The 27990-nt window shown below is 56.2% G+C and overlaps 3 protein-coding genes across 4 annotated transcripts in view; all 3 read right to left on the bottom strand.

Annotated features, from left to right (window-relative positions):
- Nucleotides 1-4617: 4617 nt before the first annotated feature.
- Nucleotides 4618-7456, bottom strand: SAC3D1 (SAC3 domain containing 1). The gene is given in 3 exon segments (XM_024193541.2): nucleotides 4618-5937; nucleotides 6687-7300; nucleotides 7302-7456. Coding segments are annotated over 3 exon segments (1230 nt in total). The 5' UTR covers nucleotides 7454-7456; the 3' UTR covers nucleotides 4618-5473.
- Nucleotides 7457-11975: 4519 nt separating this feature from the next.
- On the bottom strand, nucleotides 11976-20992 carry SNX15 (sorting nexin 15). Its single transcript, XM_026650471.2, has 8 exons — nucleotides 20805-20992; nucleotides 19288-19323; nucleotides 18675-18795; nucleotides 18119-18234; nucleotides 17327-17594; nucleotides 14990-15133; nucleotides 14425-14703; nucleotides 11976-12355 (listed from the first exon to the last, which is right to left on the bottom strand). The coding sequence occupies exons 1-8, from the start codon at nucleotides 20901-20903 to the stop codon at nucleotides 12255-12257; spliced, it is 1164 nt and encodes a 387-aa protein (XP_026506256.1). The 5' UTR covers nucleotides 20904-20992; the 3' UTR covers nucleotides 11976-12254.
- Nucleotides 20993-22754: 1762 nt separating this feature from the next.
- The window catches only part of ARL2 (ADP ribosylation factor like GTPase 2), a 12471-nt gene continuing 7235 nt past the window's right edge, over nucleotides 22755-27990 (bottom strand). For both annotated transcript variants that reach the window (XM_024193585.1, XM_024193584.1), the window contains exons 4-8: nucleotides 26027-26224; nucleotides 25307-25417; nucleotides 24391-24553; nucleotides 23793-23873; nucleotides 22755-23422 (exon numbers count right to left, since the gene is read on the bottom strand). In XM_024193585.1, the coding sequence (XP_024049353.1) occupies nucleotides 23288-23422; nucleotides 23793-23873; nucleotides 24391-24553; nucleotides 25307-25417; nucleotides 26027-26196 (660 nt within the window). In that variant the 5' untranslated portion in view covers nucleotides 26197-26224 and the 3' untranslated portion in view covers nucleotides 22755-23287. The remainder of the gene's footprint in view (nucleotides 23423-23792; nucleotides 23874-24390; nucleotides 24554-25306; nucleotides 25418-26026; nucleotides 26225-27990) is intronic.

Genomic DNA, 27990 nt, shown 5'->3' on the forward strand with positions numbered 1-27990 from the left:
AGCCTGGAAGGACCTGGGTCATTCCTCTGGTGACATCACACCACGGGGACACAGCCCCACGTGGGGGGAGGGGAATGCCAGTAGCAGGGGAGGAGCTGAACCATGATTGGGCAGAGGGTTATCCCCTTGTCAATCCTGGGCCAGAGTGGGAGGAGGGACAAGCTGGACCCAGATGCCAAAAGGAAGAGCCAAGTCCTGGAGACCAGAAAGGGAGAAGGAAATGCTAGGAAATAAGTGAACACAGGAACCCACTCCCCTCCCAGAACTGAGGAGAGAACTCAGGAGTCCTGACTCAGCCCTCCACTCTAACCCATTGCACCTTGCTCCCCTCCCAGAGCCGAGGATAGAACCCAGGTGTCCTGACTCCCAGCCCCCCTGCTCTAACCCATTACACCCCACTCCCTTCCCAGAGCTGGAGGGAGAACCCAGAGTCCTAACTCCAAGCTCCCACCCCTGACCCTGTCCCACCAGAACCCACCGCACTTCCAGAGCTCGGATAGAACCCAAGAATCCTGACTCCCAGCTGCCCCCATCCCCAAACCCTTGGCTAAGTCAGGTGGCTACAACCCTCGCCTCCCAGCTGCCACTCTGGGGTGCTGTAAATCACACCATAAATACAATGGTACTTCCCCTGGGGCAGCTGGCAGCTGGGGCAGCCTTGGAGCAGGAAGGGACCTGCCAGAATCCAAGGGGCCACAGAGTGAGTATGTGTGTGTGTGTGTAGGGTAAGGGGTCAGGATCAATGAGACCCAGGTGGGGTGCGGGAGAGGGAATCAACTGGGTCTGGGGGGGTCCTAGATGGTTGGGATCTGTGGAGTCCCAGGAGGAGGAAAGGGGACAGGGAGAATTGCAACCTAAAACTGACATTTATGGGGCAGCTGTTCAAACAGACAACCCCCTCCCCTAAACACATGTATCCACTCACATTCAGACACCCTCCTCGTGCACAACCACACCCAGTGCTCACAGCCAGGCGTACCCACACCACCTCACATAGGGCCCACTATCCAGCTGCCCCCACTCCCCTCCCTGAATGGGGACAGAACCCAGGCTTCCTGCCTCTCAAGCCCTGCTGTTCCAACTATAAGACATCACTCCCATCCCTGTGGTGGGGACAGAACCCAGGAGTCATGACTCCCATATCCCCAACCCTCAATGCTCCACCCTGCTCCCCTGCCCCCAGGGTCTTTAAGGGTCTCTTCCCCCCTCACCCCAGGGCTGGTGTAATGAGCTAACCCTGGGAGAAGCCTTTAGCCAACCCATCAGGAATGCGGGTGGGATTAGTCTGGGCCTGTGGCCGCCACAATAGCCACCCAGCCCCATACGGTGGGTGGCAGGCCAGGGCTTAGGCACAAGTGCTGTGTCTGCTCCTATATTCACGTCTCGATGCGTCCAAAGGATTTGTGCCCCCCCGCGCTGCCTGGCCCATTCACTGCCTCCATTCAGCCCTTAATCTCCAGCCCCCACCCCGCGCCTCTTGTTTTCTGCTTGCTGGCATTATCAGGGCCTGTTTTCATGCCCCTTTGACACAGCCAGAGTTCCAGGGACCCACAGGGTCTTTGCACAGAGTTGCATGCCCCAGTGCAGGGAGTTGGTCCCCTGGGAGCAAGAGAGGGAAGTCTTGGCTCTTCCCAGTCCCTCTCCTCCCGTGGATCTGGGAATAGAAGTCCTGACTCCCAGCAGCCCCGCCGTAATCACTAAACTCCACTCTCCTGCCCACAAGGTCTTTAAGCATCTATTCCCCCCACCCACACACCCGCCCTATATCTGCTCCCTGCCTGGGGCAATTCTGGAACGGGCACAGGGTGGCAAACTCCCTTGCACACTGGCATACAGATCCTCCTGGTTCTCTGTGACCAGTGCCATAGATGGCCCATGGGACCAGAGACCTGCCAGCTCCTTTCATGTGTGAACACACAGTACCCATTGAGCCAGGCACTGTACAGACCCACAATGGGGATCAGAACCCTTGTCATGCTGAGTGCTGCAGACCCATGACTGAGACTGGGGCCCCTGTCGTTCTGAGTGCTGCACAATCCCCAGCTGGGACAGGGGTCTCCTTTGGGCCAGGCACTGCACAGACACAGAGTGAGAGAAGAACAGGAGTACTTGTGGCACCTTAGAACAAATTTATTTGAGCATAAGCTTTCGTGGGCTACAGCCCACTTCATCGGATGCATAGAATGGAACATATATTGAGGAGCTATATATACACATACAGAGATCATGAAAAGGTGGGAGTTGTGACAGTCTCCTGCCCTGAAGAGTTTGCAGTAATGGACAAAGGCAGGATTATTCTTCCCATTTGTCAGACAGGCAACCTGAGTCACCGAGTGGATGACCACCCATGGAATTTGCAGCAGAGCCAGGAATTGAACCCCGCTGTCCTGAGTCCCAGGCCAGCAGCCTAGCCCCTTGAGCACCACCTTAAAGGGCAGACGTGACCCATCTGGATCATTGCGGAACAGTCACCTGCTCTGATGATGGCAAAATTCCCCAGACTAATAAAAGCTCCAGATAAGCACATGCATAAATCTCCTGGGAGAGACAGGCCCCTCATCCATTACCTGAGGATCTGTCACTTACCCCATCACACACATCACGGGCAGGAGTTTCCCAGGGGCTGGAAGGTCCCAGCTTATCAGTCCCAGCTGGGCCCCGTGAGAACGTGGGCCTCCAGTTCCTCTTGAGAGGCTGCTGCGTGTTTGCCTGATTTGTTTTAAGATTTAATTGAACACCATAAAGGGGAGGGAGGGAGAGGCGCCTTGGAGGGAAATAAACACAGCCCAGATTCTCAGGCTGTCGGATTCTGAGTTATAGACACCCCCCACCCATCCTGGGGATACACAAGGGTGCCTGGGAATGGGACATGCGGTTTTTCCTATTTAGATGGTGCTAGCTCGCTCCAGTCTGGCCCCAGAGTGGGAGACTGGCTGGCTCAGGAGGCCGGGGAATAGGATAAAGCACCTTTCACCTCTAGGGGGCGCTGGCTTCCATCCAGCCCCAGGTGAGGGGGACTGGCTAGCTCAGAGGGGTAGGGAATGGGATATGGGTCCTTTCCTCTTTAGGGGACGTCAGCTCGGATCCAGCCACAGGGCAGGAAATGGACCATGGGGCCTTTCCCCTCTAAGGGGCACCAGCTCCAATCCAGTCCCAGGACAGGAGGCCTGGCTAGCTCAGGGGGGCTTGGGGATAGGATATGGGGCCTTTCCCCTATAGGGGGCCCTAGCTCAGATCTGGCCTTACGGCAGATAGACTGGCTGGTTCAGGGGGGTGAGGAATGGGACACAAGCCTTTCCCCATCCCCATTATGGGGCGGTGGCTCTGATCCAGCCCCAGGGCAGAGGGACTCGCTGGCTCATGGGGGTGGGGAATGGGACAAAGGGCCTTTCCTCTCCAAAGGGAACCGGCTCTGATCTGGCCCCAGGCCAGGGAGCCCAGCGGGCTCCAGGGGGCGGGGAGTGGGAAACAGGAAACAGTGGGAAACCCCTTTTCTGTCTAAGCACACCCTCCTCAGGTCTCTGGCCTTCAGCCTTTGCCTCTCTTGGGGAGGAATCTTGTGATTCTCCTACTCTTGGCCTGGGTGCTGGGCTACAACTGGGCCCATCCCGGGCCTGCTGGGTTCAGGCACCTTCAGATCTTCCCTCTGGGAGCCTGTGACTAGTGGGTTACAGCCACCCCCGAGAGCCTTCGTCAAACCCAGGTATTGATTACTGAACCACAGGAACAAAGGAAAACATTCTATCCCAACCAACAGCATAGGCGCGTGGCTCTCTTTCCTGGCATCTAACCATGCTTCTGGTGGGAATCCTGGCAGGGCGCACTGCCCCCCACACCTCCACACAAGCAGGCTTCGGGCTTCAGTCTCAAAAATCTGGGTCTCTTTAAACCTTCTCAAGACTTGGGATTCCCACCCCCCTCCCAGAGCTGGGGATAGAACCCAGGAGTCCTGGCTCCCACCCCAGCCCTCCCCCCCTCTAAACCATTAGTCCCTACTCTACTCTCTGAGATCCTCTGGCAAGGACGCGTGTGTGTCCCAACCCTCAGACACCACACACACAACCCCCATTCCACATTCAAATACACACACACTCTGCCTCACAAAGCCCCCACTTGTGAAAACTCACACACAACCCATCCCCCAGCAACACCATATGACTCCCCACATACACACAATGCAACCACACACAATCCCCCTAGACAAACGCAACCCCCCATTTGTCCCTAATGATTCACTCACTTCCCCTCATGCACTGCCTCACAACACTACACACTCAGTTCCCCTAGACATTAACACAATGCTCCAGCATGGCAGACCCACACCACACAGACAGAGGTGGATTAAGGTTTCGTGGGGCCCTGGGCCACAGCAAGTAGGGGGTCCCCTCCCCACACCTTCCGCCTGTGGTCCCGCCTCTGTTCTGCCTGTGGCCCCGCCCACAGCCTCACACCTTGTGCCCCTTCCCCGTGGCCCAGCCCCTGTAAACTCTGTCTATCCCCCCGTCCCCGCCAGGGCCCTGGGACCACAGCAGGAAGTGAGGGCTCCCCCAGCCCTGAGGCCCCAGCAGGAAGCAAGAGCTCCTCCAGTCCTGGGGCTGCAGCCGGGGTCAGGAAGCTGGGTCTTCCCCTGCCCTGCCCGGCGCTGCTGCCAGAAAGCCGGATTGGGACACAGAGACTCCCTCACCCCACCCTGGTGTTTGTCTGCTGGGGGTGGGACTCCCCAATTGGCCAGGGCACATGGGCCCATTGGCTAATCCACCACTGCACAGACCCACAACCTCTTACAAGTCAACATTTATTGTAAAACTGACTTCTACTCCCTCCAGACACCCCAAAATTCCAGGGGTGCTTTGGCCTGTATCCATCTCCCCCTACCTCCCGCCTGGGGCAGGGGACACTGGCTGCCATTCCATACAGCTCCCTGCCATGTGGATCGGGGACCCCAAACCATCACACCAAAGCTCAGACCCAAACCAACTCCCACAAACCCCAAGATCTGAGCCAGCTTCCTGAATCACAAACCCACGGGACGGGGGCGGGGGGGCAAGGCAAATTATCCAGCACAAGGGGTCAAATGCAGGAAGCCGAGCCCATCAACACAGAAAGATCGCCCAGAGCCATCCAGTTGCACTAAGCACAAGTAAGTTACTCCCTTTAGCCCCCTTTTATGCAGGGGGGAAATGAGGCAAAGGGAGTGGCTTGGCGGAGGTGACACACAGAGAATCAGTGACCGAGCCACTAAGAGAACCCAGGAGTCCTGGCTCCCAGTCTCTTACTCTAAACCTGATTCCTCTTTCATTGCAAGGAGCAGAAGCCAGGAGCTCTCCCTCTCAGCCCTTCCTAGAACCAGCAATAAAACCCATAAATCCTGACTCCCAATCCAGCCAACTAGACCTCACTCCCCTCCCATAGGCAGGGACGGGAACTCAGGAGTCCTGGCTCCCATCCTCACCCCCCAAGTCTCTCTAGACCATTAGTTACAGGCATCTTCGATGACCTCCAGCAGGGGGGCCTCCCCTCGTTTACTGTCCACTAGCAGGTGCGAGGGGCCGTGGACCAGCATGCCTGGGTCCCTGAAAGCTGCTTTCTGGAAGACCACGGCTCCATCCAGCACCGTGAGCCCATGATGGCGGCACAGCTCTGCCATCTCCTCAGGGCTGTCCACTGCCAGCAGCCGGGCGAGCCAGGTCAGAGGGCAGCGACAGTTCCTGGCACTAAAGCCGTGGCTAAAGGTGAGCAGTGCCAGGCGCCGGGCGGGGCCCAGGTGCCGATGGAGGGCGCAAATCGGCAGGTAGGGCAAGGCCTGCACCAGGCGGAAAAACCGTGCCCAGTTGCGCTCCAGGTAAGCCCAGTTGACAGCCAGCGCTGTGCGGAGTTCAGGGGAGGCCCGGACAGGGTCTGGGAGCTGCAGGACCTGGTGCAGGGCTTCCGGGAAGCCTAGGGTGGAAAAGGGGCAAATCAGAGCAGCGCCCCCTGCTGAGCCCCCCACCGCTGCTCCTTGCAGCACAGCACCCACTGCTGAGCTCCCCCCCGCCCACTCCGTGCAGCACAGGGCCCCTACTGAGATCCCCCATCCTGCTCCCTGCAGCACAGTGCCCCTCCCTGACTACATGCCCCTCTCCCTGTCATCTGGCTCCCTCTGAGCCCCTTGCACCATTCTCTGCAGTCCAGCACCCCCTACTGAGCCCTCTGTGCCACCCCTTGCAGCACAATGCCCTCTTCTGAGCCCGCACTTCTCCCTGAAGCACAGCACCCCCTACTGAGACCCTGCTCTCTCTCTGCAGCCCAGCATCACCCACTGATCTATCTACATTGCTCCCTCTTAGCACCGCACTGGGGTCAGCACTGACTGCCAGGGAAGAGTGCCCCCTATTGAGCCCTGACCCCGGTCTCTGTGGCACAGTGCCCTCTACTGAGCCACCACGCTATTCCCTGCAGCACAGTACCCCCTGCTGAGCAACACGGCCCACTCTCTGCAGCACAGCCCCTCCTACTGAGCAATGCATGCAGCACAGCGTGCCCTACTGAGCAACTCACCCTGCCCTATGCAGCACAACGCCCCCTACTGACCCCCTCCTACTCCCTGCAGCACACCACACACCTCCCCCCAATTCTGCCTGCAGCACAGCGACCCCTACTGACTCCCTCCTGCTTCCTGCAGCACAGCACCCCCTAGTGCTGCTCACCCAGGTTGTAGAGGAGGAAAAGGGCCTGGAAGGCCGGCTCCCTGTGATGACAGCTGTCCCGGTAGCAGCGCCGCAGCCAGCTGAAGCACTCCTGGAGCTGGGTGCGATGGAGGTGGGGGTCGAAGCGGGCAGGAGTTTCCTGGCACAGCTGGTAGCCGGCATGGAGCAGGTAGCCCAGTGATCGCTCCAGCAGGGCCACGCATGGAGCCCCTTGCAGCCGCTGCAGCGTGGCATCCTGGCGCACAGCACGCAACCGGTCGGAGATGAAAGCATGGACCTCAGCTGGGGGCAGGTCGGCTTGTGGCGCCACCTGGCCCAGCAGGTAGCGCACAGTGGCCAGCAGCACTGGGGCAGGGCGCAGCTCCTGGGGCCGGGGCAGCTCCTTGCCAGCAGCTGGACGGGAATACTCCTTCACCACGCGGGCAGGGTCACCCTGCCGCGTCCCCTCCCGCAGCTCCAGCCGGTGCAGGCGGCCCTGGCGCTCCCGCTGCGCCAGCTCACCCAGCGGGCACATCCCAGGGCATGTGCCCACTGGGAACTCATCTGCACCCCCCATTGGCCAGGCACCTGCAGCAGAGACAGAGAGTGTGAGGATCTGGGCGTGGGGGGGGGGGGTTTCCCACAGCGTGTGGGGCGAGATGAGGAGAATCAGGTCCTCCCTGTGGGGACTCTGAGGAGGGGCAGGTCTGAGGTAAGGGCCCCTCCTTGTGGGGCCTGGTAGGTGGGTGATCTGAACTACACCTCTGGTGGGTCCTAGGAGGAGACATGGGGGTCAGGGCTGTCCCTGTGGGAGAACTGGACCAATCCCAGCAGCCCCCCCAAATTATATCCTCCTCCCCCCACAGACCTGCCCAATGCTAGGGATAAACTCCAGGAGTCCTGACCCCCCAGCCCCCCTGCTCTCACCACTAGACCCCACTCTCCTCCCCGCGCTGAGGATAGAGCCCAGTCGCCCCTCCCCTGGGTCCCACAATGCCCTACGGCCTCAACCCCCCCCCCTCCGCTTACAATTCCCCCACAATGCACTGCGCCAGAGGCTGCTTCCTCCTTGCACAGGCAAACAGCCCGTCATCATCATGTGATCTCATCATCCAATCCCAGCTGCGTAGGGCTCGGGGCGGGGAATGCTGCTGTCTAGTCCCTTAGAAGAGGAGGTGGGCGCGCAGTCAGGACACCTGGGTTCTATCCCTGGCTCTGGGAGGGGTCTAGTGGCTTAGACCAGGGTGGCTGTGAGCCAGGACTCCTGCGTTCTATTCCCAGCTCTCCCCTTGGCACTGGGAGGGAGTTCTTTTGCCCTCTTTGTGCCTCAGTTGTTCCCACCCAAGTTGGCAGCTGTGTGCTTTGTTTCCTTGCTGCTTGCAAAGTGCTTTGCAATTGTGAGCAGGGAAGGGAACTCCTGGATCTCCTGCCCCAGCATCAGGGCAAGGGGACCACATCCCCTCTAGAAGAAGAACCTAGAAAGTACCATGCCAGGGGGCCCATTTAGCCTGGTATCCTATCTCCCTGAGCAGCCCAGCCTAGCTGCTTGAAAGGCAGGTGAAGGAGCCCTTCAGTAATGACATAAGTGGATCACAAGGGCAGATTCCTCCTGACCCCCATTAGTCAGGAATGAGCTCTTGCCCTGAAGCATGAGGGTTTCTGCTCTTTCCCAAAGCTTAGATGACATTTTAATCTTTGCTCTGGATGTTCTCGTTATTCAGATCAACATCCAGTTCTGGTCTGAATCCCTCTAACTTGGCTTCAATGAGACCTTGTGACAATGAGTCCCACAGGCTAACAGTGTGGAGATGTTACACGATCAGACTCACACTCCCTCACTCTCTGACCAGAATTCACCCCCAATTTCAGCCCCCAAGAAAGCCATAAATCCAGGTTGCAGCCACACACCAGGACACTGAAGAACCAGGGAGGTTTCTCTCTATTGACCCACACCCTCCACAGCCCAATTTTCTCAGACACATGAGGGATGGGAAATTTACAGGTAAAATACATTTAACACCAAGAATCAAGACTCCTGGATTCTACTCCTGGCTTTGGGAGGGGACTGAGGACTAGTGGTTAGAGTAACAGTGTCAGGACTCCTGGGTTCTATTCCTTGGCTGTGGGAGGGGACTGGGGACTAGTGGTTAGAGTAACAGGGTCAGGATTCCTGGGTTCTAGTCCCACCTTTGGGAGCAGAGTATGGTCTAAAGGGGGCTGGGAGTCAGGCTTCCTGGGTTATTTTTCCAGGTTTGGGAATAGAGTGGGATCTAATGGGTTGGGAGGAGGCCAGAGAATCAGGTCTCCTGGGTTTTAGTCCAAGCTCTGGAGCTTTTTATTCCATTTTAAGAGAATCCAATAGACAGCAGCTCTCCAGAACTGTCAGCTCTCCCTGGCTCTGAGGAGCCCATCAGAGTAGTTACAAGCTTCAGAAACATTAAAGGATGTACCCTGACAGTACTCTGAAACTGAGGCACAGAGATGGGAAGTGACTTGCCCAAGGTCAGACCCCAAGTCTGTGACAGCACCAGGAATCAAATCCAGGTCTCTGGAGTCCCAGTCCTGGGGCCTTAACCACAAGACCTCATGGAAAGGCTCCATCTAATCCTTCTCTATGGTAGTCACAGTTGAGAGTCATCAGGAGGGGGACTGAACTCAGGCCCTTCAATGAAAGCAGCACAGGCCGCTACCAGATAAGCCACAAGAGAAATGCCAAGCAGTAATAAGCTCTCATCCATTGTGTGGACCAGGTAAAACACAGAGAACCTGGGCGTTACCCAAGCAAGGTTGTGAGACAGAAAACCCTAAGGATTCCCCCAACAGTTAAGATTACAAATTAAAAATGCCCCCTGGGGTAAATAATTCACCCTCTTCCTCTCCCAAAACAACAGACATCCCCCCACCCAACATTTCCTCATCTCTGGGTGAGGCTCACCTGCTTCTCTGAACCAAAAGCTGTTTGGTGGGTAGCTAAAAGAATTCAAGATGGAGGATGGTGTATTTATAGATTAAGTCCCACCCATAGGCAGGATTTACCTGGGAGGGTGGGGCTAAGAGCTTTATATATAGATGAGAGCCACTAGGCTAGTTCTAGATTGACTGAGGAAGGAGAGTGGAGCTAGTCAGGTGACAAATCTATATGACCTTGGTGTGTGGGGATACAAAGAGTTCCTGGCATAGGAGGAAATGGTGAAGCCTGGTATGGTGGGAGGAGCAAAGGGGGCACATAAAGGCCCTGGTTTGTGAGAAATGGAAGGCACACAGAATCCCTGGCATAGGGGAGAGGAGAATAGAGAGCATGTACATATTCTGGCCTGGAGGAAAGGAAAAGGGGGGCACACAGAGCACTTGGGGTGGGGGGAGTCACTGAGTCCTCAAAATAGAGGGCTGTGACCCAAAGACCTCTCAATGCCAACTGGTAGAGGGTACAGTGATCCCCCGAGTTCACCAAAAAGGTCATGCAAGGTCTCTATTAGAAGCCTGCGTCACACTGGTCGCCAAAATAATTGTCAGATGGATGTATGGAAAACGTGAGGAGTTGTGGCTATGCTGAAAATTGTGTTCTCTCTGCCTTGTAGTTAAAGGCAGAGCACTCAAAGCTGTGTGGGAGGCAGCTATCTCCCTGGTGGGCCATTGTGTGTGTCCCAGGAGAAGTCTGCCAACGCACTGAGTTCAGTCTAGTATTTCTGGGGGTGCAGCGAGATGTCCTGGCATGCCACAATCTGCAAAGACAGGCTGCCAGCAGGCTTGAGCTTATGAGAGGGGGATCTCAGCCATGCTGGCTGAAAAGGCTGGGAAAAGGACTTGGGGCAAGCCGTCCTGCAGGAGATGTGGCAACGTCTTGTGAGTTAAGTCTAGGCATGCAATGACTTTGTTTTCCATGTAACCGAGATTGTTTCCAATATTCTTCCTGTCCCTCATTTGAGTCTCTCTCCTCTGCTAATAAAGGTGGCTTGTTTTCATTCTGACTGCCTAAGTGCTGGATGTTCAGTGGAGCAGGGAGCTGGAGGTGATTCTTGGAAGTTGCTGTGTGCTGCTCTTGCAGGCAAGGCGAAGCTGAGTGTGCCCAGCGGGTCGGGACTAGGCACTCCCTACACTTGTCACCCTGAGCTGGAGGTCAGTGTGTGCCAAGGGCAGCCTGGAAGGCTGGGCTTGTGTTGCCAGAGGCGGGGGGCTGCTCCACAGCAGACATAGACAAGACCCCCTCAGGCAAAGGGCAGGTGGCAGTGAGTGCCTTGCATCCCATGGGGGATAGGAGGGCGGCACACAAGGAACTGTGGGGGGAACGGAGGGCAAAGAGCCCCTGGTGTGTGCAATGTGCTTGGCCGACACAAGCTACACAGCGTGAGCCCCTCTCCACTAGTTCCTGTTACCCAAGCAGCCTCATGTCCATGCTGGTTTGTTATTGGCAGAAGCCTGCTACAGAATGGCCTGCAAGCCTTGTGGTTATAGATGCTGGGTTGTTATTGTAGGGTCTCTTGCAATCACTGACCTGACTGATTGGGCCTCTAGGAGAAAGCTTGAGGGTTAAATCCTGACCCTGCTTTCATGGGGAAGATGAGAGGGTCCCAGCCCCACAGGATTGATGCAGGGCCCCCTACTAAGGATGGAGCCCTGGCCACATGCTAGTCTCTGCCAATAGTCCCCTGGGGGCTCCAGTGCTGCTGTGAGAATGAGTCAGCAGCTTTCACCTCATGCTGCTGAGTGAATGGGGGAGGACAGGTGGTTTCCATACGCGGCAGGAAAGCAGGGCCACGGGAGTTCCTCTATATTCCATTCCCCTCTCCTCCTTTCCTACTATAGGTTCTTCCACCCCTCTAGTGTGTTGGCCTTGTCACCCACTAGTGCCTGCAACAGAGGGTAAAAGACCTGCTGCTGTCTGAAGGAAGAGCCTTGCTCAGCTCATGTGGGAGAAGCCCAGCCCTTTGACCATTACAGTCCCATGTTCAAGTCCCAGGACTCCTGTGGTCTATGCTCAGCTCTGAGAGGGGAGGGGAACTGGGAGTCAGGACACCTGGCTTCTATTCTATGCTCTGGGAGGGGAGTGAGGTCTAGAGAACTAGAACAAGAGGAAGCTAGGACTGCTGGATTCGATTTCCAGCTTTGCCACCAGTTTCCTATATGACTTTGGGCAAGTCCTAGCTCTCTGTGCCTCAGTTTCTGCAAAGTGGGGGTGCTGACCTCTCCCTCTTTGGGTGTGGGGGCTCCAGGGCTCATTCACCTTTGCAAAGAGCTGAAGCTTCCTGACTGATGACTATTCAAAGCACAAGCCAAGGGGCCAGAAGAAGAATCACCCACTGTCTGGAGAGGTGCTATAGACACAAAAATCTTTAGTAGTGGGGAGAGATTTCCCCCCTTCACCATACAGCCCTGTGTTAAAGCAAACCATGGAGGCGCCGTGAGTGGTGTGTTTCTAGGCGGGGCCTGTAGTCCTGCTTCTGAGCCCAGTGGGGACATGAGGGAAGGGCTTTAGCTAAGTCACTGGTATGTGAATGTGTTGGCCCTAGATCCCTTTGGAAAGGCAGTTTGGGGTTCAGATCTCAGCTCAGCCCCATGCCCTGGGGGCAGGGAGGGGACTTAGATCCTGGCTCATGGCTGGAGATGGGTCAGCTGGACCAGCTCTTCGGCCCGATGTAGATACTCGGCTGTCTTCTTCTTCACTGCTTCCCGGCGGGCAGGATCAGGGTCTCCTGGGCAGGGAGAGGAGAAATGAACAGATGTGCCCGTGACTGTAAACAATGAGCCGGCTCCCTGCACTGAGCTATGGTGCTGGCCGACTCCTCCCTGCAGTGAAATGTATGACACTGAGGCCTTGTCTCTCCAGCTGCTAGCACAACAGGGCAGGGTGACTGCTAGTGCTGCTCGAGGGCAGCTAATCCTTCAGTGCCTTCCCCCAATTCCTCCCCGTCCAGGTGCCTGTAAAGGACAGACAGGTTCTCCCCCAATTCACTAGAAAAGGATCACAGCCACTCAGCTTGCTGTGGTAATAAGGACTATGGGATGCCTCCCTGAAATCTTAGCACCTCCCAAGAACGGGGGGGACACATCAACTGAGGTGAGGCTAACAATTTGCATGCAATCACAGAGTTAACTCCGCAGGGAAGACCTGCTGTTGGAGAACGGTGGCCAGAAGACATTGTCTCAGCATGCTGCCAGCTGGTCCCAATGGACTGGTGCATGTCTGGGTTGAGGACCAGGGATTTCAGGACCAAGACTCAGACCTCCAAACTCAGTGACATCTCGAGAAAGCAGCTGTGGGTTTGTTCTTTACGCCGACCTGTTTGGCCACCACAGCCCAGACTAAATGTGGGAGGATCCACACTGCTGTTAGGTAGCCTGAGTTAATTTGCAACCCCCTGGGGAAACAAAAGGCCCTCAAGGATCAGGGAAGGGAAAAGATGGCCAAAAAGCCACAGCAAAATCTGTGCTTAAGCCAGAGAGGAAGTGGCAGCCCTGGCAAAGGGACAGGATCAATCTCACACCCTGGGTAACCTTAATATTGGATCTTCCTCCCTCCTGACAGCAGGCTGAGGGTGGCTGGCTCATTGGCAACACCCAGCTGCAGCTGGGGAGCTCTTTGGGGAAGGGACTGCCTGTTCTGTGGTTGTGCAGCACCTAGCACACTGGGGTCCTGCTCCAGGACTGGGGCAACCAGATGCAGCCTCATTAGTGGTTACGGGTCAGGAGAAGGGAGGGCCACACTGAACTTCGGGGCCTCTCTTTGTCTGGCTGGAATGTGGGAACTTATGAAAACTGACCACTTCCCAGAATCGCTGGGAACGGTCAAGGTGCCAGCACCCTGCTCAACTGGGGACAAGCAAACCCTGATTTTCACTAGAAATTGGTCTGCTTGGTGTGGCAGGCAGAGGCTCTCTGGTGCCCTCTGCTGCTACCTACACACATCACAGGCAGTAGCTCACCAGAGGGCCATATGCTTCACTGCTCATGCAGGCCAAGCTCTGTGTTATCCAACTTCTTACATGCTAATGGAGGATCGAGGTGAGGGGTCCAGCTGGGGGAGGAGGGGCTGGGCGGGTGTGAGGGGCGGTAATGGTTAAAGGCCCTGTCTGGGCAGGGGGCTGGACACAGTGGGGCAAATGAGGGGCTGGCCAGCAATGGGGAGGGGCTACTGGCTATACAGTTTGGCCTACCTATGCCATGAAGGGTGCAATGCTCTGGTAATAACAGCGCTGGCCCAGGCCAATCCCCTCTCACATCCCTGCAAGCGAGCGGGTGGGCTGTGACATGGGGAGGGTTGTTCCACTGCAGCTTGTGAGAGCTGCCCCAAGTCTCTGCTTGGGGTGATTTAGGGGACACACACACACCCCCCTTTAGAGAGGGGGCCAAGTGCAGCCTGATGGAATCAAGGCCTGTGACTCCGCTCTGTGGGGGGGAGGAGATCGATGGAGGTACGACACCGCTGATGGGAGGGAGGGTTCCGAACGCAGACACTAAGGGGCAGGGGGCTAACAGCTGCCGTGCCACACAAACATCTCTGGGAGAGTAGGGGAGGGAGCTGGGAGTCAGGACTCCTGGGTTCGATGCCAGGCTCTGGGAGGGGAGTGGAGTCCAGTGGTTAAAGCAGGGGGCTGGGGGCCAGGACTCCTGCGTTCTGCTCTGGCTGTGCTGCAGACTTCATGCCATGCCTTGTGTGGGACGTCACTAACCTTCTCTGTGCCTCACTTTCCCTTCTATGCTATGGAGGGTACCGGTTTATCAATGAGGTCAGACCAAGAGGTTCCCCCACCCCTCCAAGTACCTTGCACCCCCTTCAGCAGGATGTCCACCCCATTGCGGTAGCCACAGAGGGCCCCTGCGTAGTCTTTGGCTGCTTCTCTCTTCAAGGCCAGTGTGATCTCCTCAGTGGCCACTGCCAGGTACCCTCCCGGGTCCAGTCCCTGTATTGCCTCCTGCTCCGCAGGCTGAGAGATCTGCAGGTCCCACAGGGCATCAGCCGCCAGCTCAATGTCCTGGCCGGGGAGCAGCTCTGATCCCACGGCCAACATGGCCCCCTGGGAAGGGCTGGCTGAGCATTGCTCTGAAAGCACAAAGTGTATGTGTGTGGGGGGGAGGCATGTTAGAAGGGAGCGGGGACCCCATGCCGGCTTCATGAGACTGAAACCCTCCATTCTCCTCTCCCACTATGGGGAGCACCAGGCAAGATTCCCACCCCTGCACCCTCCAAATGGCCTGAGCCTGCCCAGCTCCTAGAGGAGAAAGCCTCCATCTCCCACTCCCCTGAGCCAGCCAGTGCTCCCACCCTGGGACTGGATCAGAGCTGGCATCCCCTAGAGATGACCCAGACCCATCTAACCCCCTCCTACCTTCCTTGATGAAGGGGTCAAAGAGGGCCAGGTCCTGGTTAGACAGGGGGCCGTGGAGAGGTGACCCACTCTCCCTCTCCTCCCCCACCGAGGCAAAGAGCAGATCCAGATCCTCCTCTGATTTAGCAGCCAGTGCAGGGTCTCCTGTGAGCCAGGCACGAAGCACAGGAGAAAGTGTGGGTGTCTGAACTGAACCCCACCCTAAGGAGCCAGCCTGCCTACCTGCCCAGGGAGCAGCCCCACCATCAGCTGAGGGTCTGGCGCTCAAGGCCTTAGTTTCCCCATCTATACAACCGGGAGAGTCACTGTTTGTCTGTGAGCTCTTTGGGGCAGAGACGGTCTCTCGCTGGGTTTGTAGGCGCTAATGTAATACTACTACTAATGCACCCACCAAAATGGGACCGCAGGCTTGGTTGGGGCCTCTAGATGCTACTGTATGATTAATAATAAAGCACACACCATAATGGGGCCTGTGGGCACTACGATATTACTACTAATAATGTGCATGCTATAACGGGGTGCAAATCTCAGCTGGTTTCTAGGTGCTACTGTAATGCTACTAATAATACACACCATAATGAGGCCCTGATCTCAGCTGGGGCCTCTGGCTGTGACCATACTACTAACGCACACACTACAATAAGGCCCCAATATTGGATGGGGCCTGTAGATGTTACCATAATATTACTAATAATGCACACCCGTAATGGGGCACAGATCACAGCTGAGGTCTCTAGATGCTATTCTACTACTACTACTACTACTGTGTACCTCAGAGGGATCCCAATCTTGGTCAGGGCCTGTGCGTACTGTACTCTATGGTGTAATACAGCACCTCTAGGAGCCTCTAGGTACCACCATCATATGAATAGTGCTGCTAAGTGCATCTAGGCTGGGCCAGCTGAAGAGCCTCTGCCTGAGGCAGGATAGAGCCTGGGATCTGACAATCTTCACTGGCAAACACTGAAAGTGAGGCCTTTCATTATAGGCTCAGGCCCCTGAGCTGCCTCTTGTCCAGTCCCTCCCTGGTGCTGGGCTGTGACTACAGCTCTTTGTTTCCCCACTCCTGACTCGCCTGCTGTAGCAGCAGAATCCTCCCTCATTCCCCCACCTACAAACCACATGATGCATCATCCCCCGTCTCCCCCTGAATCAGCTGAATGTCATGTGCTCATGGTGCACTGTCCCCTAATCCTGCTCCCCGGCCTGCAGAGAAGAGGCGGCCTGGGATTCTGAAGCGCCTGCTGCCCCAATCAGAGCCACGGTCAGTCAGTGCCTTTGGAAACCAAACCCTTGGCAAGGGCAACGTCCTTCATGGAGATCAAGGCTGGGATTTGTAAAAGGTGTTAAATGTCAAAATCCTCTGGGAGTTGGGGACCTAATTCCCAATCGCAGCCTCCAATCCTCCCTACTAGGGAGTGGCTCTTAACGATGCCACTTTAGAGAGCTGATCACCGGGCTGGTCAGTTTCACATATACTGAGATGCAGCATGGTCCAATAGCTAGGGTACAAGGCTGGGCCTCAGGACTTCTGGGTTCTATTCCCAGCTCTGCCACTGACCTGCTGGGTGACCTTCGACAAGTCCCTTCACCTCTCTGTGCCTCTGCTTCCCACCCTTTGTCTAGTTAGAGAATGAGCTTTTCTGGGCTGAGACCATGTAACACAATGAGCCCTGAGCTCAGCTGGGGCCTGTAGGTGCCACCGCAATACTGGTGATAATGTGCACATCATAGTGGGGCTCTAATACAGAGGGGTCCTCCAGGTACAACCTTAATACTCCTGCTAAGGTGCACCCCATAATGGGGTCCCTTCATGCTCCCACAATATAAATAAGAGTTGCTCAAATCTCTGCTCTGAAACTCAGCTGGCAAGTTTCCCTTCCTGCTCCCCCTGCCGTAAGCACAAGGTTGGTCTGTTTGGGTAGCCAGGGTCAGGTTTAAATGATAAAAATGGGGAAAAGGTTTCTGAACATTACAGATCAACAACACAACATTTAACGGCGCAATAATATTTTTGCCTCTCTTTTGTGCCTTTCCTCTGAGGAAGTCAAAGGCTTTGCCCATAGCAATTAATTAACGCTTCGCAGCCCTGCTGAGAGGCTGGTCAGTACAATTATCCCCATTTTGTAGACTGAGGAAGAGCAGCACAGACAGGGGAAGCAATTTGTCCAAGGTCACACCGGGAGTCTGTGGCAGGGCATGGAACTGAACCCAGAAAACCCAGCTCTTGTCACTCAGTCAGACTCCCCCCTCCCAGAGCTGGGGATAGAACCCAGGAGTCCTGACTCCCGATCGCCCTGCTGTAACCCACAAAAATCAATAGCAGGAATCTTGTACCTGTCTCCTCTCCTTCGTCTCCCCCGTTATGCTCCTGCCCCGTTACCCCCACAGCTCCCAGGGGCACTGGGCTCTGCAGTTCCGCCTGCTCCCTTCGGTGTGGGTGCGGCTCCAGCTCCCGCTCAGGCTCCAGGCTCTGCAGTCCCAGCTCTGCCACAGATCCCTGAGCATCGTCCCCGGCATCTGTGCCCTCCTGTGGTACTGGGATCAGAGGGGGCGGCAGGATGCGTAGGTCACAGGCCTCCAGGGGCCTCTTTACCTCCCCTCCCTGGAGGAAGGAAGCAGCATGGTAAAGGAGGAGCTGGGGACTGGGGTGCTAGTGTGGCCATGGGGGCAGGGATGGGGTATTAGCCTCGTGCTTCTCCACTGGCAGCAGACATGTTTTGACATGCACAGCGGGGAAGATGGGCACAAATGGGGGAAGTGACCTGCCCAGAACCACATAGCAGGACAGTGGCTGAACTGGGAAGGGAACCCAGGCGTCCAGATACCAGCTCCCTCCATAACCCACCAGACTCCACATCCCTCCCAGAGCTGGGAATAGAACCTAGGAATCCTGACTCCCGGCTCCCACTGTTCTAACCCACTAGACCCAATCAGTCCTGACTATCATCTTTCAGAGGAGTCTCTGCTGTACACTGGGACGGGGAGACTCTCCTCAGCCCAAGGTTTTCAAGGGAGGTGTAGAGCAACTGCGTGGGCCGTTGGTACTGCCATGTGTGTGAGCAGCCTGATGCATCAGCAATGGACTGACCACCCCGGGGTCCCTCAGCCCAGCCCTACCCCACGTACCCTGAAAAACTCCTTGAGCTGGGGGCTGTTGTTCAGCGCAGGAATGTGCACCGTGAACCTCAGCATGGCCTCAGCCGCTTTCCTGCGCTCCTCGATCACCTCGGGCTCAAAGCGGCCTGCAAGACAGAGCTCCTATTAGGATAGGTCCTCCAGCACAACCCCCTCCCTAGACAGACCATCCACTCCACCTCTAGCCCTGTGGTACATTCTAGCCCACCCACCCCTGCCACTGTCTGGTGGGCATCCCACCTCAATTCACTTCACATGGTATGGTCCACTGTGTGCCCCTGTTGTGGAGCACTGTGGGGAGGAAGAAGCTGTGTGGGAGGATGAGGGAGCTACGTAGGGTAGGGGGCTGTGCTGTGGGGATGGGGGGAGCTGGGCATGGGAGAGGGAGCTGTGCGGGGGGAAAGGTGGAGGGATGGGGGGAGCAGAGTGCGTCTGTATGTGTGGGGGGAGTTCTCTCTGCCACTGCTCTGGGGGCAACCCAGATGAATCAGACTCCAGGGGCTGTTCTCCCCCCCCCCCCCCCCCCGCCCCTTGGGAAGCCCCTTACCAAAGACCTGGGCTTTGGGGAAGGTGGGGAACTCCTCCATGCGCCGGAAAAGGTTGCGGTGGATGTAGGACAGGTCCCCATGCAGCTTCTTGAAGTCACTGTACCGTTTCCAGACCGTGATCTGAAGGACACAAGCCCCCCAGGTGCCCCAGTTAACTAGCCACAGATGTACACTAACCCGGCAGCTCCCACAGTCCCAGGGACCCTTCCCTTATTCCCCAAACTGCAACCCTTTAACTCAAACCCCCAAATACAAATCTATGGACCCAGCTCCTTCCAGGCTGAACTTTGATGTAAAACTCCTGGATTTCTGTCCCCCTGCTTTTTACCCCCAGACCTCAGTCACTCTGCCCCTAACCCGCAACCTTTGCCATAGGACTCAAAGCCCCATGACAAAACCATCCCCAAAACTCAGCTCCACCAGACCTCAAATTTTGGGACTTTGCCCATCATTGCTGAACAGCCGTGCATGTGGGCAAGCCTGGAGTGGAGACACCCCCCCCAAATTCTTTGCTCCCTCTCTTTGAGAATACGGACGGACGGATATGGATTCCTTCCCACCCTTTCTTCGCACCCCTCCCCTGCATGAGCAGATGGGTTTAAAAAGAGTCACCTGCTTGACATCCTCTGGGTTCGTCTTCGAAACAAACTATGGAGGGAAGAGACAAGGAGTCAGTAACTTCCGAGCCGGGAGGTGGAGATGGGGAGGTTCGGGCCTAATGAAGGGACCAGCAGCCTAGGGGCCATCAGCCTAGGATGTGGGAAATGTGACAGCCACGGGGTGTGGTGTGTCAGGGGTCATCCCCCTGGGACATCCCCAGGGCATGGGAGGTACCTTTAACCTGGGACATCCCTGGGGCATGGGCAATGTGGGACATGTCTTTGACCTCCGACATCTGCAGTGCCTAGGGCTTATGGCAGGGGACCAGGGGCGGCAAGTTATATGGGCCCGTGGTGCCCTGGCTCCAGCAATGTTTGGGGCTGGGTCTCTCTCCTGCAGCTCCCCGCTGCCTCTGCTCTGCTGGCTCCCGGCATCAACTGTGGCCGCAGAGTCCTAGCGCCCCCCATCCAATAGTGCCAGGGCAGGCTGCCCCTGCCCTTCTGCCTCAGACCCTTCCCTTTTCCAGCGGGACCCTCCACCAGCACAGGCCCCCCGCCCACAGTCACCGCTCCTGCCCCACACTGGGCAAGGGGCAGCTCCACCCCCAGTGAGGAGCAGCAGCAGGGGAGGAGGCGCACATGTGATGGCAGCCCCCCCAGCACCCACTACAGGGGAGGCAAGGGGGCTTCCTGGACCTGAGAGGGGCCCTAGGAGCACGTTCAGTGACAGTAGTGCAAGGTGAGTGTGCTGCTGGGGGAGCAGAGGGGGGCCCCTCCCCCAGAGCTCGCTGATGCAGGTGAGGAGAGTGCTGGGGGGAGTCCTCCTCTCTGGCCCCAGCCCTGGGGCAGCCTGCACCCCAAACGCCTCATCCCCAACCCTGCCCCACCCCAGAGTCCTCACCCCTCCTGCACCCCAACCCTCTGCCCCAGCCCTGAGCCCCCTCCTGCATCATGAACCCCTCATCCATAGCCCTCACCCCACACCCCAACCCTCTGCCCTAGCCCTGAGCCCCCACCCCCAGAACCCTCACATTTTTACATTCTTTTTTAAAAAAATATTGGCTTACAAGGCGGGGGGGGGGCGGGGAGAGGGGGGGGGGGAAGACTTAGACTTGTTCTGGGCACCACCAAAAATTATACAAACCTGCCACCCCTGCCTGGGGCGTGGAGAGCTGTGGCAGGTGCTAGCCACGTCCCACGTGCGGGTCTCACGGGACCCACGAACACAAGGCTCCCCCTGCAGGAAGCTTCCATCTTAAAGGGACCACACCCACGACACCCCAAAACGGAGACCCGACGGGGCCCACACGCAGCTCCCCACCTCTTAAAGCGGCTACGCACAGTGTCCTTCCCCCTGAAAAGTACCAGGGACAAGTCTCGCCCCATGGTGCTCCCTCCTTAAGGAGGCTAAGCGAGGTGCCCCCCTCTCATGGGGGTATCAGCAGCCCCTGCTATCCAGCAGGAAGGGCCCTTCGCCTTAAAGAGGCCACGCGCAGCCCCCTGGGGAGGGTCCCAGGAGCTGCCCCTCACCTTGGCTGTCACTTTATACTCGGTGTGGCCCTTGGGGTGGCTCCTCGGCTCTGTGACCGTGTAATGCCGCTGGTACTCATCCTTCACCCTGCAGGCCATCACCCTCTTCCCATTGGGGCTGCGGCCCCTTTAAATCCTGAGCCCGCCCTCCCCCACATCAGCAGCCAGCCCCCGAGCAGCAGCGACTGCCGCCTGGGAGCGTGGGTTTGTCGAACAGCCACTACGCATGCGCAAGCAATGTAGGCGCCTCCCCACCCATACATTCACTACGCACACGGGCCGGACCTCCTTTCCCCGCCCCAGCCCAGGGAGCGTGTGTAAAGTGCAAGGCTGCAGGCGAGCTGAAGAGTCAAGGGCTCCTCTGGAATGTGCCCACATGTTACAGGCAGGGTAAGCGGGGAATTGAGCTTGGAATGGGGAAAGGAGTACAGAGGGGAAAACTGGCAGGGGCAAAGGGGTAATTGGGACAGAGCTGGGGTAAAGGAAGCAGGTTACAGCTGTGGTTCTTAACCAGGGGTATGAATAGCCCTGGGAGTATGCCGAGGTCTTCCACCAGGTACATCAACTCATCTAGTTATTTGCCTAGTTTTACAACAGGCTACACAAAAAGCACTAGCAAAGTCAGCACAAACCAAAATTTCATACAATGACTTGTTTATACTGCTCTATGTACTATACAATGAAATGTAACGACAATATTTATATTCCAATTGATTTATTTTGGAATTATATGGTACAAATGAGAGTGAACAATTTCTCAGTAACTGTGCTGGGACACTTGTACTTTTTGTCTGATTTTGTAGGCAAGTAGTTAAGTGAAGTGAAACTTGGGGTATGCAAGACAAATCAGACTCCTGAAAGGAGCAAAGTTGTCTGGAAAGGTTGAGAGCCACTGGGTTACAGGGTAAGGTATAAAGGGTCCAATGTTATACGATAGAAGGTGGAAGGTAACGGGGCAGGGCCAGGGGAAGCTATGTGATAATGGAGGTAAATAGAGAATGGGGAGAAAAATGGTGTCACCCTTCTAATGCTGATGGGCTTTACAAGCAGGGCAAAGAGCTAGGAATAAGGTTTGAAATTCTGATGCTCTCTGGAACCTCAATCCCCATGTCCCATTCCAACCCCAGCCAGGCTGCTCCAGCCCTCGCAGTTCAACGTTGGGGGGCATCTTTGAGGTACATCCTTAAAGTTGAGGTCTTGCCATCATTGTATGGACACAGCTGACCAGAGGGCATGTCTGCAGCAGCCCAGGGGTTCCCACTGCCTCAGGGATCTTGGCCAAAACAGCACCTCTCATGGCTCTGCTATCCCTTCTCCATCCCAGAGGTTGCTGCAGCACAATGAGGGTGAGTGGAGAGGTTGCTGCAGCACAATGAGATTAAATGCACTGGAGAGGTGAATTATTAAACTGTATTTGACAGAGATTAACTTTCTCAATCACTAAAATGCAGCTGCCTCTGGGGTGGGGCACAAGAGCTGTTTCTACAGGGATCCCTCACCCAGTGCTGAGATGTAGCCCCCTCTGAGATGGGGAGCAGGGGCTTTTTACTCAGTGATCCCTTGCTTGGCTCTGAGATGCAGCCACCACTGACTGGGACAGAGGGGGCTGTTTAATAGCTCATAGGAACAGTTAAGAACAGGAAGTGAATCTCTCTCTGCTTAAAACCACAGCAGGTTCAGGATAGAGTGGGAGGGTGAGGGAGATCCTTGCAGAACACCACCCCTCCCGCCCCAGCCTCTTGAGTGCCCCTGCCCCCATCTGCAACTCAGCTGAGACAGGAAAAAAAAAAATATACGGGCATCACTAAGCCCATGTGAGAAACAGATGCTGTAGCTGGGCATCTAGAGCCACCCCTAGGGGAAGTCCATCTCTCAGGGGAAGCTGGCACAATAAGCCAAAACCACAAGGCAAACCCACGCAGGGTCAAGGTATCCAGGCACAGCCAGGGACATAGGCCACTGATTTTATTAGCGCAGGCGATGAAAAATATGAGTGAATGTTTGATACAGAGGTGGGGGTGTTTGGTTGGTGGTTTTTTTTTTTTTTTTTTTTTTTGGGTGGGGGGAGTTCCTCTCTACCAGTCCCACTCATACACACAGTTCAACAGGCCTTGTGCTCCAGTGATGGGGCCTCAGCCCCCACCCCCGTGACTATAAATGGCCTGGTCCCTCTGCTTCCCCAGCTTCCCCCATCATTTGGGTCCAATTGATTGCCAGCATTAGAGGCTCAAACCCTGAAACGCATGCACGAGACCCGGGCCAGGGGCACTAAGCCATGCATCATTCCAGGGGGCAGCTGGGATCTAGGCCGAATCCAAGGGGAGTTGCTGTCCCGGTGACTGACTGTTGGAGGAAAGCATGATGGGAGGGTCCATGGAAACAACAGCCACATGGTCCTGGGAACTCTGTTCAAAGCTTGGATGCAGCCCCACCCCCACTCCTGCAGCCCCCCCACAAAGGAGTGGGCCACGTCTGGGGCATGGTCAGTCCGTGGTGAAGATCCGGCTGGAAATATCATCCAGGAGCCAGTCGATCCCCGTCAGCAGGTTCTCCCCAGTGAAGGCACTACAGGCCTGGATGCACCAATGGTGGCTTTTGATGCTGTCTAGTTCCAAGGCCTGAAGGGAAGGGAAGACGACGCTGAGTTACCTGACTGTGCTAAGACCAAACCTGTCCTCAGCCCACATCTCCCAGCACTAGCACAGCCTCCTGTCCCTGCCCTGGTGAGGGAAGGATTAGCCCCTTACTCTCAACCTGGTAAAACTGAGGCACAGAGAGGGGAAAGATCATACAGTGAGCCAGTGATAAACTGGAGACAAGTCAGGAGTCCTGGCTGCCATTCATCTGGTGTAACTCTTCTACCCCCCTCCCCTTCCAGAGCTGGGAACAGAAGAGCTGACTCCCAGTCCCTGCCCCCCGTCCTCCAACCAACAGACCCCACTCCCCTCAGTCAATATCCCTGGTTTGCTTCAGGCCAGTGGCTCTCACCTCCCGGATGGCATTGGAGGACAGTGCTCCCGGCAGGTCCTGTTTGTTGGCGAAGATGAGCAGGGTAGCTCCGGCCAGGCGCTGTGGGGAACGAAGCACAGGGTGAGTTGCATGGCCCTGTTGTCTTGGTCCCCCATGCCCGTTAGCCCTTCAAGCACCCTCCCACCCAGTCAGCAGCCAGGCCTACCTCCTCCTCCTCTGTCCCAGACATGGGTCTGTTTCTCAGTCCTGGGGGACCTGGCAGCAAGGGGGTTGGGGTCCTCTCTGCAGCAGAGGCAGGTGCTGCCTCCAGCAGGTCAACATCAAACTAGGCCCCTCAGGGATCCCAACCCAAATTCCAGATACCTCCAGCCTAGTTCAGCCAGAAGTTGTCCCACCTACTCACAGTATACAGCCCTCCTGAAGGACACTTTGTACAGCCCACTCCCCCATGCCCAAAAGATACACCGCCTCTCCCAAGACATTTGATACAACCCATCCCATACATATCACTTTTCCTGGCAGGATACAGCCCCCCCACCCTCCAAGAGAATTGGTACAGCTCCCCCCCACCCCCGATATAGACCCTCTCTGCCCCCCGGATAGATGCAGTTCACACCTCTTCCACCAGGAGGCTCTGCAACTCCTGTTTGCAGACCTGCAGGCGCTGCTGGTCAGCGCTGTCCACCACCCAGATGAGACCATCCGTGCTCTCAAAGTAGTTGCGCCAGTAGGAGCGCAGGGATGTCTGTCCGCCCACGTCCCAGATGTTCAGCTTGAACCTGAGCAGTAGAAAAAGACACAGAGTGTGGAGGTAAAGGGGCAGTCAGGCAAGATCCCAGCATGCACTGGGAAACAGACATCCTGGAGCAAGGAGGGGATGTTCCCTCTGCATCTGGCTCTGGGGAGACCAAACCTTCTTGGCTCCAAATCCCTTAAGAGTGACAGAAAGTGAGCAAGGGGCTGAGCTGAGGGTGGGGGACAGGGGATCTGTCAATAAAGCCTCATCTTGCTTTGGCTAAGTGACGCCTGGGAAGGCGGAAGAACCACCCCCATGATCTGAAGGGGGTTAAGCTTAAGGGGGAGCAGGAACTGTTAGGGGAATGAGGTGAGGGACCTGTACAGAACTTGGAGTAAAGAATCAGGGTTACTGAGATCTATTAGGCAGGGGAATCAGCTCTCCAAAGGCACACTATAGAATCACAGAAATATAGGGCTGGAAAAGACCTTGAGAAGTCATCAAGTCCAGCCCCCTGCACTGTGGCAGGACCAAGCAAACCTAGACCATGATATTCAATTTGTGATCCACTGAAACCCCAAGATCCTTTCCCACAGTGCTACCACCTATGGCTAAGGGGGTTTGAAACCAGGGCTGAGCAGAGGCTGAGGGTTTGCAGTGTGGGGAGGGGTGGATAATCCTGCCCTGGGGGGCGGGGGCGAATCAGACTTTGGAGGGACAATCCTATCCAGGGGATGGATGGGCTGGGCAGGTTTTGGGGCCTGTGGATAGATCAGACACTCCGCTGGGCGCTCACCCCCGGTGCTCCAGGGTTTTGATGTTGAAGCCCAGTGTGGGCGAGATGGTGTCGATATCCTCCCCGTTGAACTTCTTCAGGATGGTGGTTTTGCCAGCATTGTCTAGGCCACTGTGGGAGGCAGGTCAAGGAGATGGCAGCTCAGAACATGGAAAGCCACATGAGAGAGAGTGTGTGTGTGTGGGGGGGGGGATGTTGGTGTCACAGCTGGATGGTGGATCAGCCCATAAAAAGGAAACTCCCAGTTGGGACCAGCGCAGCCCCTTCCTCTTCCATCAGCCCCTCACAGCGCTTGGTACAACCTTATTTACCCCTCTATTCACTGGATACAGCCCCCCAGGACAGTTGGTCCCCCTCACCCCCATAATATAGCACTCCTCCAGGACACTTGGTAGAGCCCAGATCCCATACCCAGAGGATACATCCCTTCCCCCAAACCCCTTGGTACAGCCCAAACCCACAGGATACACCCCCTCCCCCCAGAACTGTTGGTACAGCTCAGACCCACAGGATACACCCCCTCCCCCCAGCACCCCGGTACAGCCCAGACCCACAGGATACACCCCAGAACTGTTGGTCCAGCCCAAACCCCAGACACACAGGATACATCCCTCCCCCCCAACTCCTTGGTACTGCCCTCAGCTCCCACATCTAAAAGATAGAAGCCCCTTTATCACGCGATACTTGGTACCGCCCATCCTCTCCCCCGCAAAAGGATACAGCATGAGAAGCCGCAGCTCCCGCTCCTTCTGTCGCATCTTCTTCAGAATAGTCAGCAGCCCCATCACCAGCAGTCCAGCCGCCTCTTCCGCCCCGCCCGGTACCTGCTTCCCACGGACCAGCGCCCATTGGGTCCCGTCGCCGCCAATCATCACATCGTTGATCTCCATTGGGTGCACTCACTACAAGGTCCACCCCCTTACCGAAAACCAAAGAGGACGGGTCCTGCCGTCAGGAGAAATCCCTCACAGCGCTAGATTTTCCCACATCGCCACCTAGGCGACAGGGGTGAAATTACAGATCCCACACCCAGGAAACACAGAGGGGGAACGCCGTCGGCTAGAAGAATCCTTAAAAGGAACCCACAGCGTCACCTGGGGATGGAGACTGGTATTACAGCCCCTCAAAGAGAGTAATTTACAAGTCAGATGAAGACTAGCCAAACCCGAAATGGGACAGCTGGGTGGGACCCCATCTAAGCCAGGTGACCAGCCAAGCCCAAGGGAAAGCAAGCTGCCCCCACAAGCCAGGGGAAAATGAGCCACCGTGGGGGCAGTCACTGGCCCCACCCTAGATGGGGTAGGGGATTAGCCCAGCAGCAGTGCATTCCAACAGCCAAGCTGGCTACTACTGGCCCTGACCCCACCAGCTAGGCTCCTGCCATCCCTGCTGGTGGCACGAATCCCAATGCAGAAGGGAAGTTGCACTGGTGTCCATGTCTGAGCCTAGTTTGTGTCATCACAAGTCTCTGAATCTTCTTCTGCTGCTAGGGATAGCGCTAAGAGCAAATAGGCCATCCTTATCAAGGCCAGGGCACCAGATCCCTTAAGAGACAGCAATGGCACCTCTGCTTTCACTGCTATTAACTCCTCCCAAGACACTGGGGATCACCCTTCCTCAACAGCTCAGAGCTTCTATGTGCATTAGATTGGGGGCAAGGACCCTTGTGGGGGTGCTTATTCTGCAAAGCACCCATTACTTGCCTAGCTGGTGGATGATGTACTATGTTTACACATCTCACTGTCTACCTGTACTGAAAGGAGAGGGTGCTGCAACAGCCGCAGAGCACCTAGCTGGTGCTATGCAATGAGTACAAATGCCTCTGCATCCCAGGGCTGGAAGGAGGTGCTGCAGCACAACCAGGCAGCTAGTCAAGGTGGTGAGCATAGAGAAACACAGCAGCATCACAAATGACCTGTAGCAGGGAAATTTGCAGCTGTTCTTCACTTCACTGGTTATGGCTATCACCTCCAAGCCTCCCTCATCCACAGAAGCCCTTCAGGAGCCAGGCTGGAGAAACTAATTGAGCTATTTGATCAGTGTGAAAATTGGTGCCCTCTCCATTCTGGGACGGAATTGCATACTGGCATGTGATAGTGGAGTACGAGCTCTGAAGAGTGAAGTCCCCTCTACCTCAGCAAAAGAGCAAATGTCCTCCCCCGTACCTACATGGGGTCCAACTCTCAGGAGTTAGAGACGAACCAGCCCTTCAACCCTCCACAGGAGCGAGTAGCCAGAGAGGGGAAGTGACCTGTTTTTCACAAGTGCAGAGCAGCCCCCCACTTGTATGAAGTACAGGAGCTGGAGGTTCTCAGCACCGCTGGCATGGATATAGGATTGAGAGACTGAATGCCAGTCAATGGAAAGTTAAAAAAAAAAAAGACACTTTCACTTTCCACAGGGGAGCAAGGCTACTGGCAAGTAGATTAAACAATGTTCTAGGAAATAGTACCAGGAGGGCACTGACTTTATTAATCACCAGGGCCGGCTCTAGGCACCAGCAAAACAAGCTGGTGCTTGGGGCGGCACATTTTTAGTGGCGGCATGGCCGGCGCCAGAATGCCGCCCCTAAAAATGTGCCTCGGCCGCCCTAGCTCACCTCCGCTGCTGGCGCGCGAAACAGCTGATTCGCGCGCTGCTACTCGCCCTCCCTCCCAGGCTCTAAAGCCTGGGAGGGAGGGGGA

This window comes from Terrapene carolina, unplaced genomic scaffold (genome assembly GCF_002925995.2).
Source record: "Terrapene carolina triunguis isolate 2854851 unplaced genomic scaffold, T_m_triunguis-2.0 Scaffold89, whole genome shotgun sequence".
NCBI classification, from domain to species: Eukaryota; Metazoa; Chordata; order Testudines; family Emydidae; genus Terrapene; species Terrapene triunguis.

Coding starts and splice junctions, on each gene's coding strand:
- SNX15 (XM_026650471.2), bottom strand. CDS start 20,903: ATGGCCTGCAGGGTGAAGGATGAGTACCAGCGGCATTACACGGTCACA. Junction 18,796..19,287: donor ACCCAGAGGATGTCAAGCAG/GTGACTCTTTTT, acceptor TGTGTCCTTCAG/ATCACGGTCTGGAAACGGTA. Junction 18,235..18,674: donor CCCCAAAGCCCAGGTCTTTG/GTAAGGGGCTTC, acceptor TCTGTCTTGCAG/GCCGCTTTGAGCCCGAGGTG.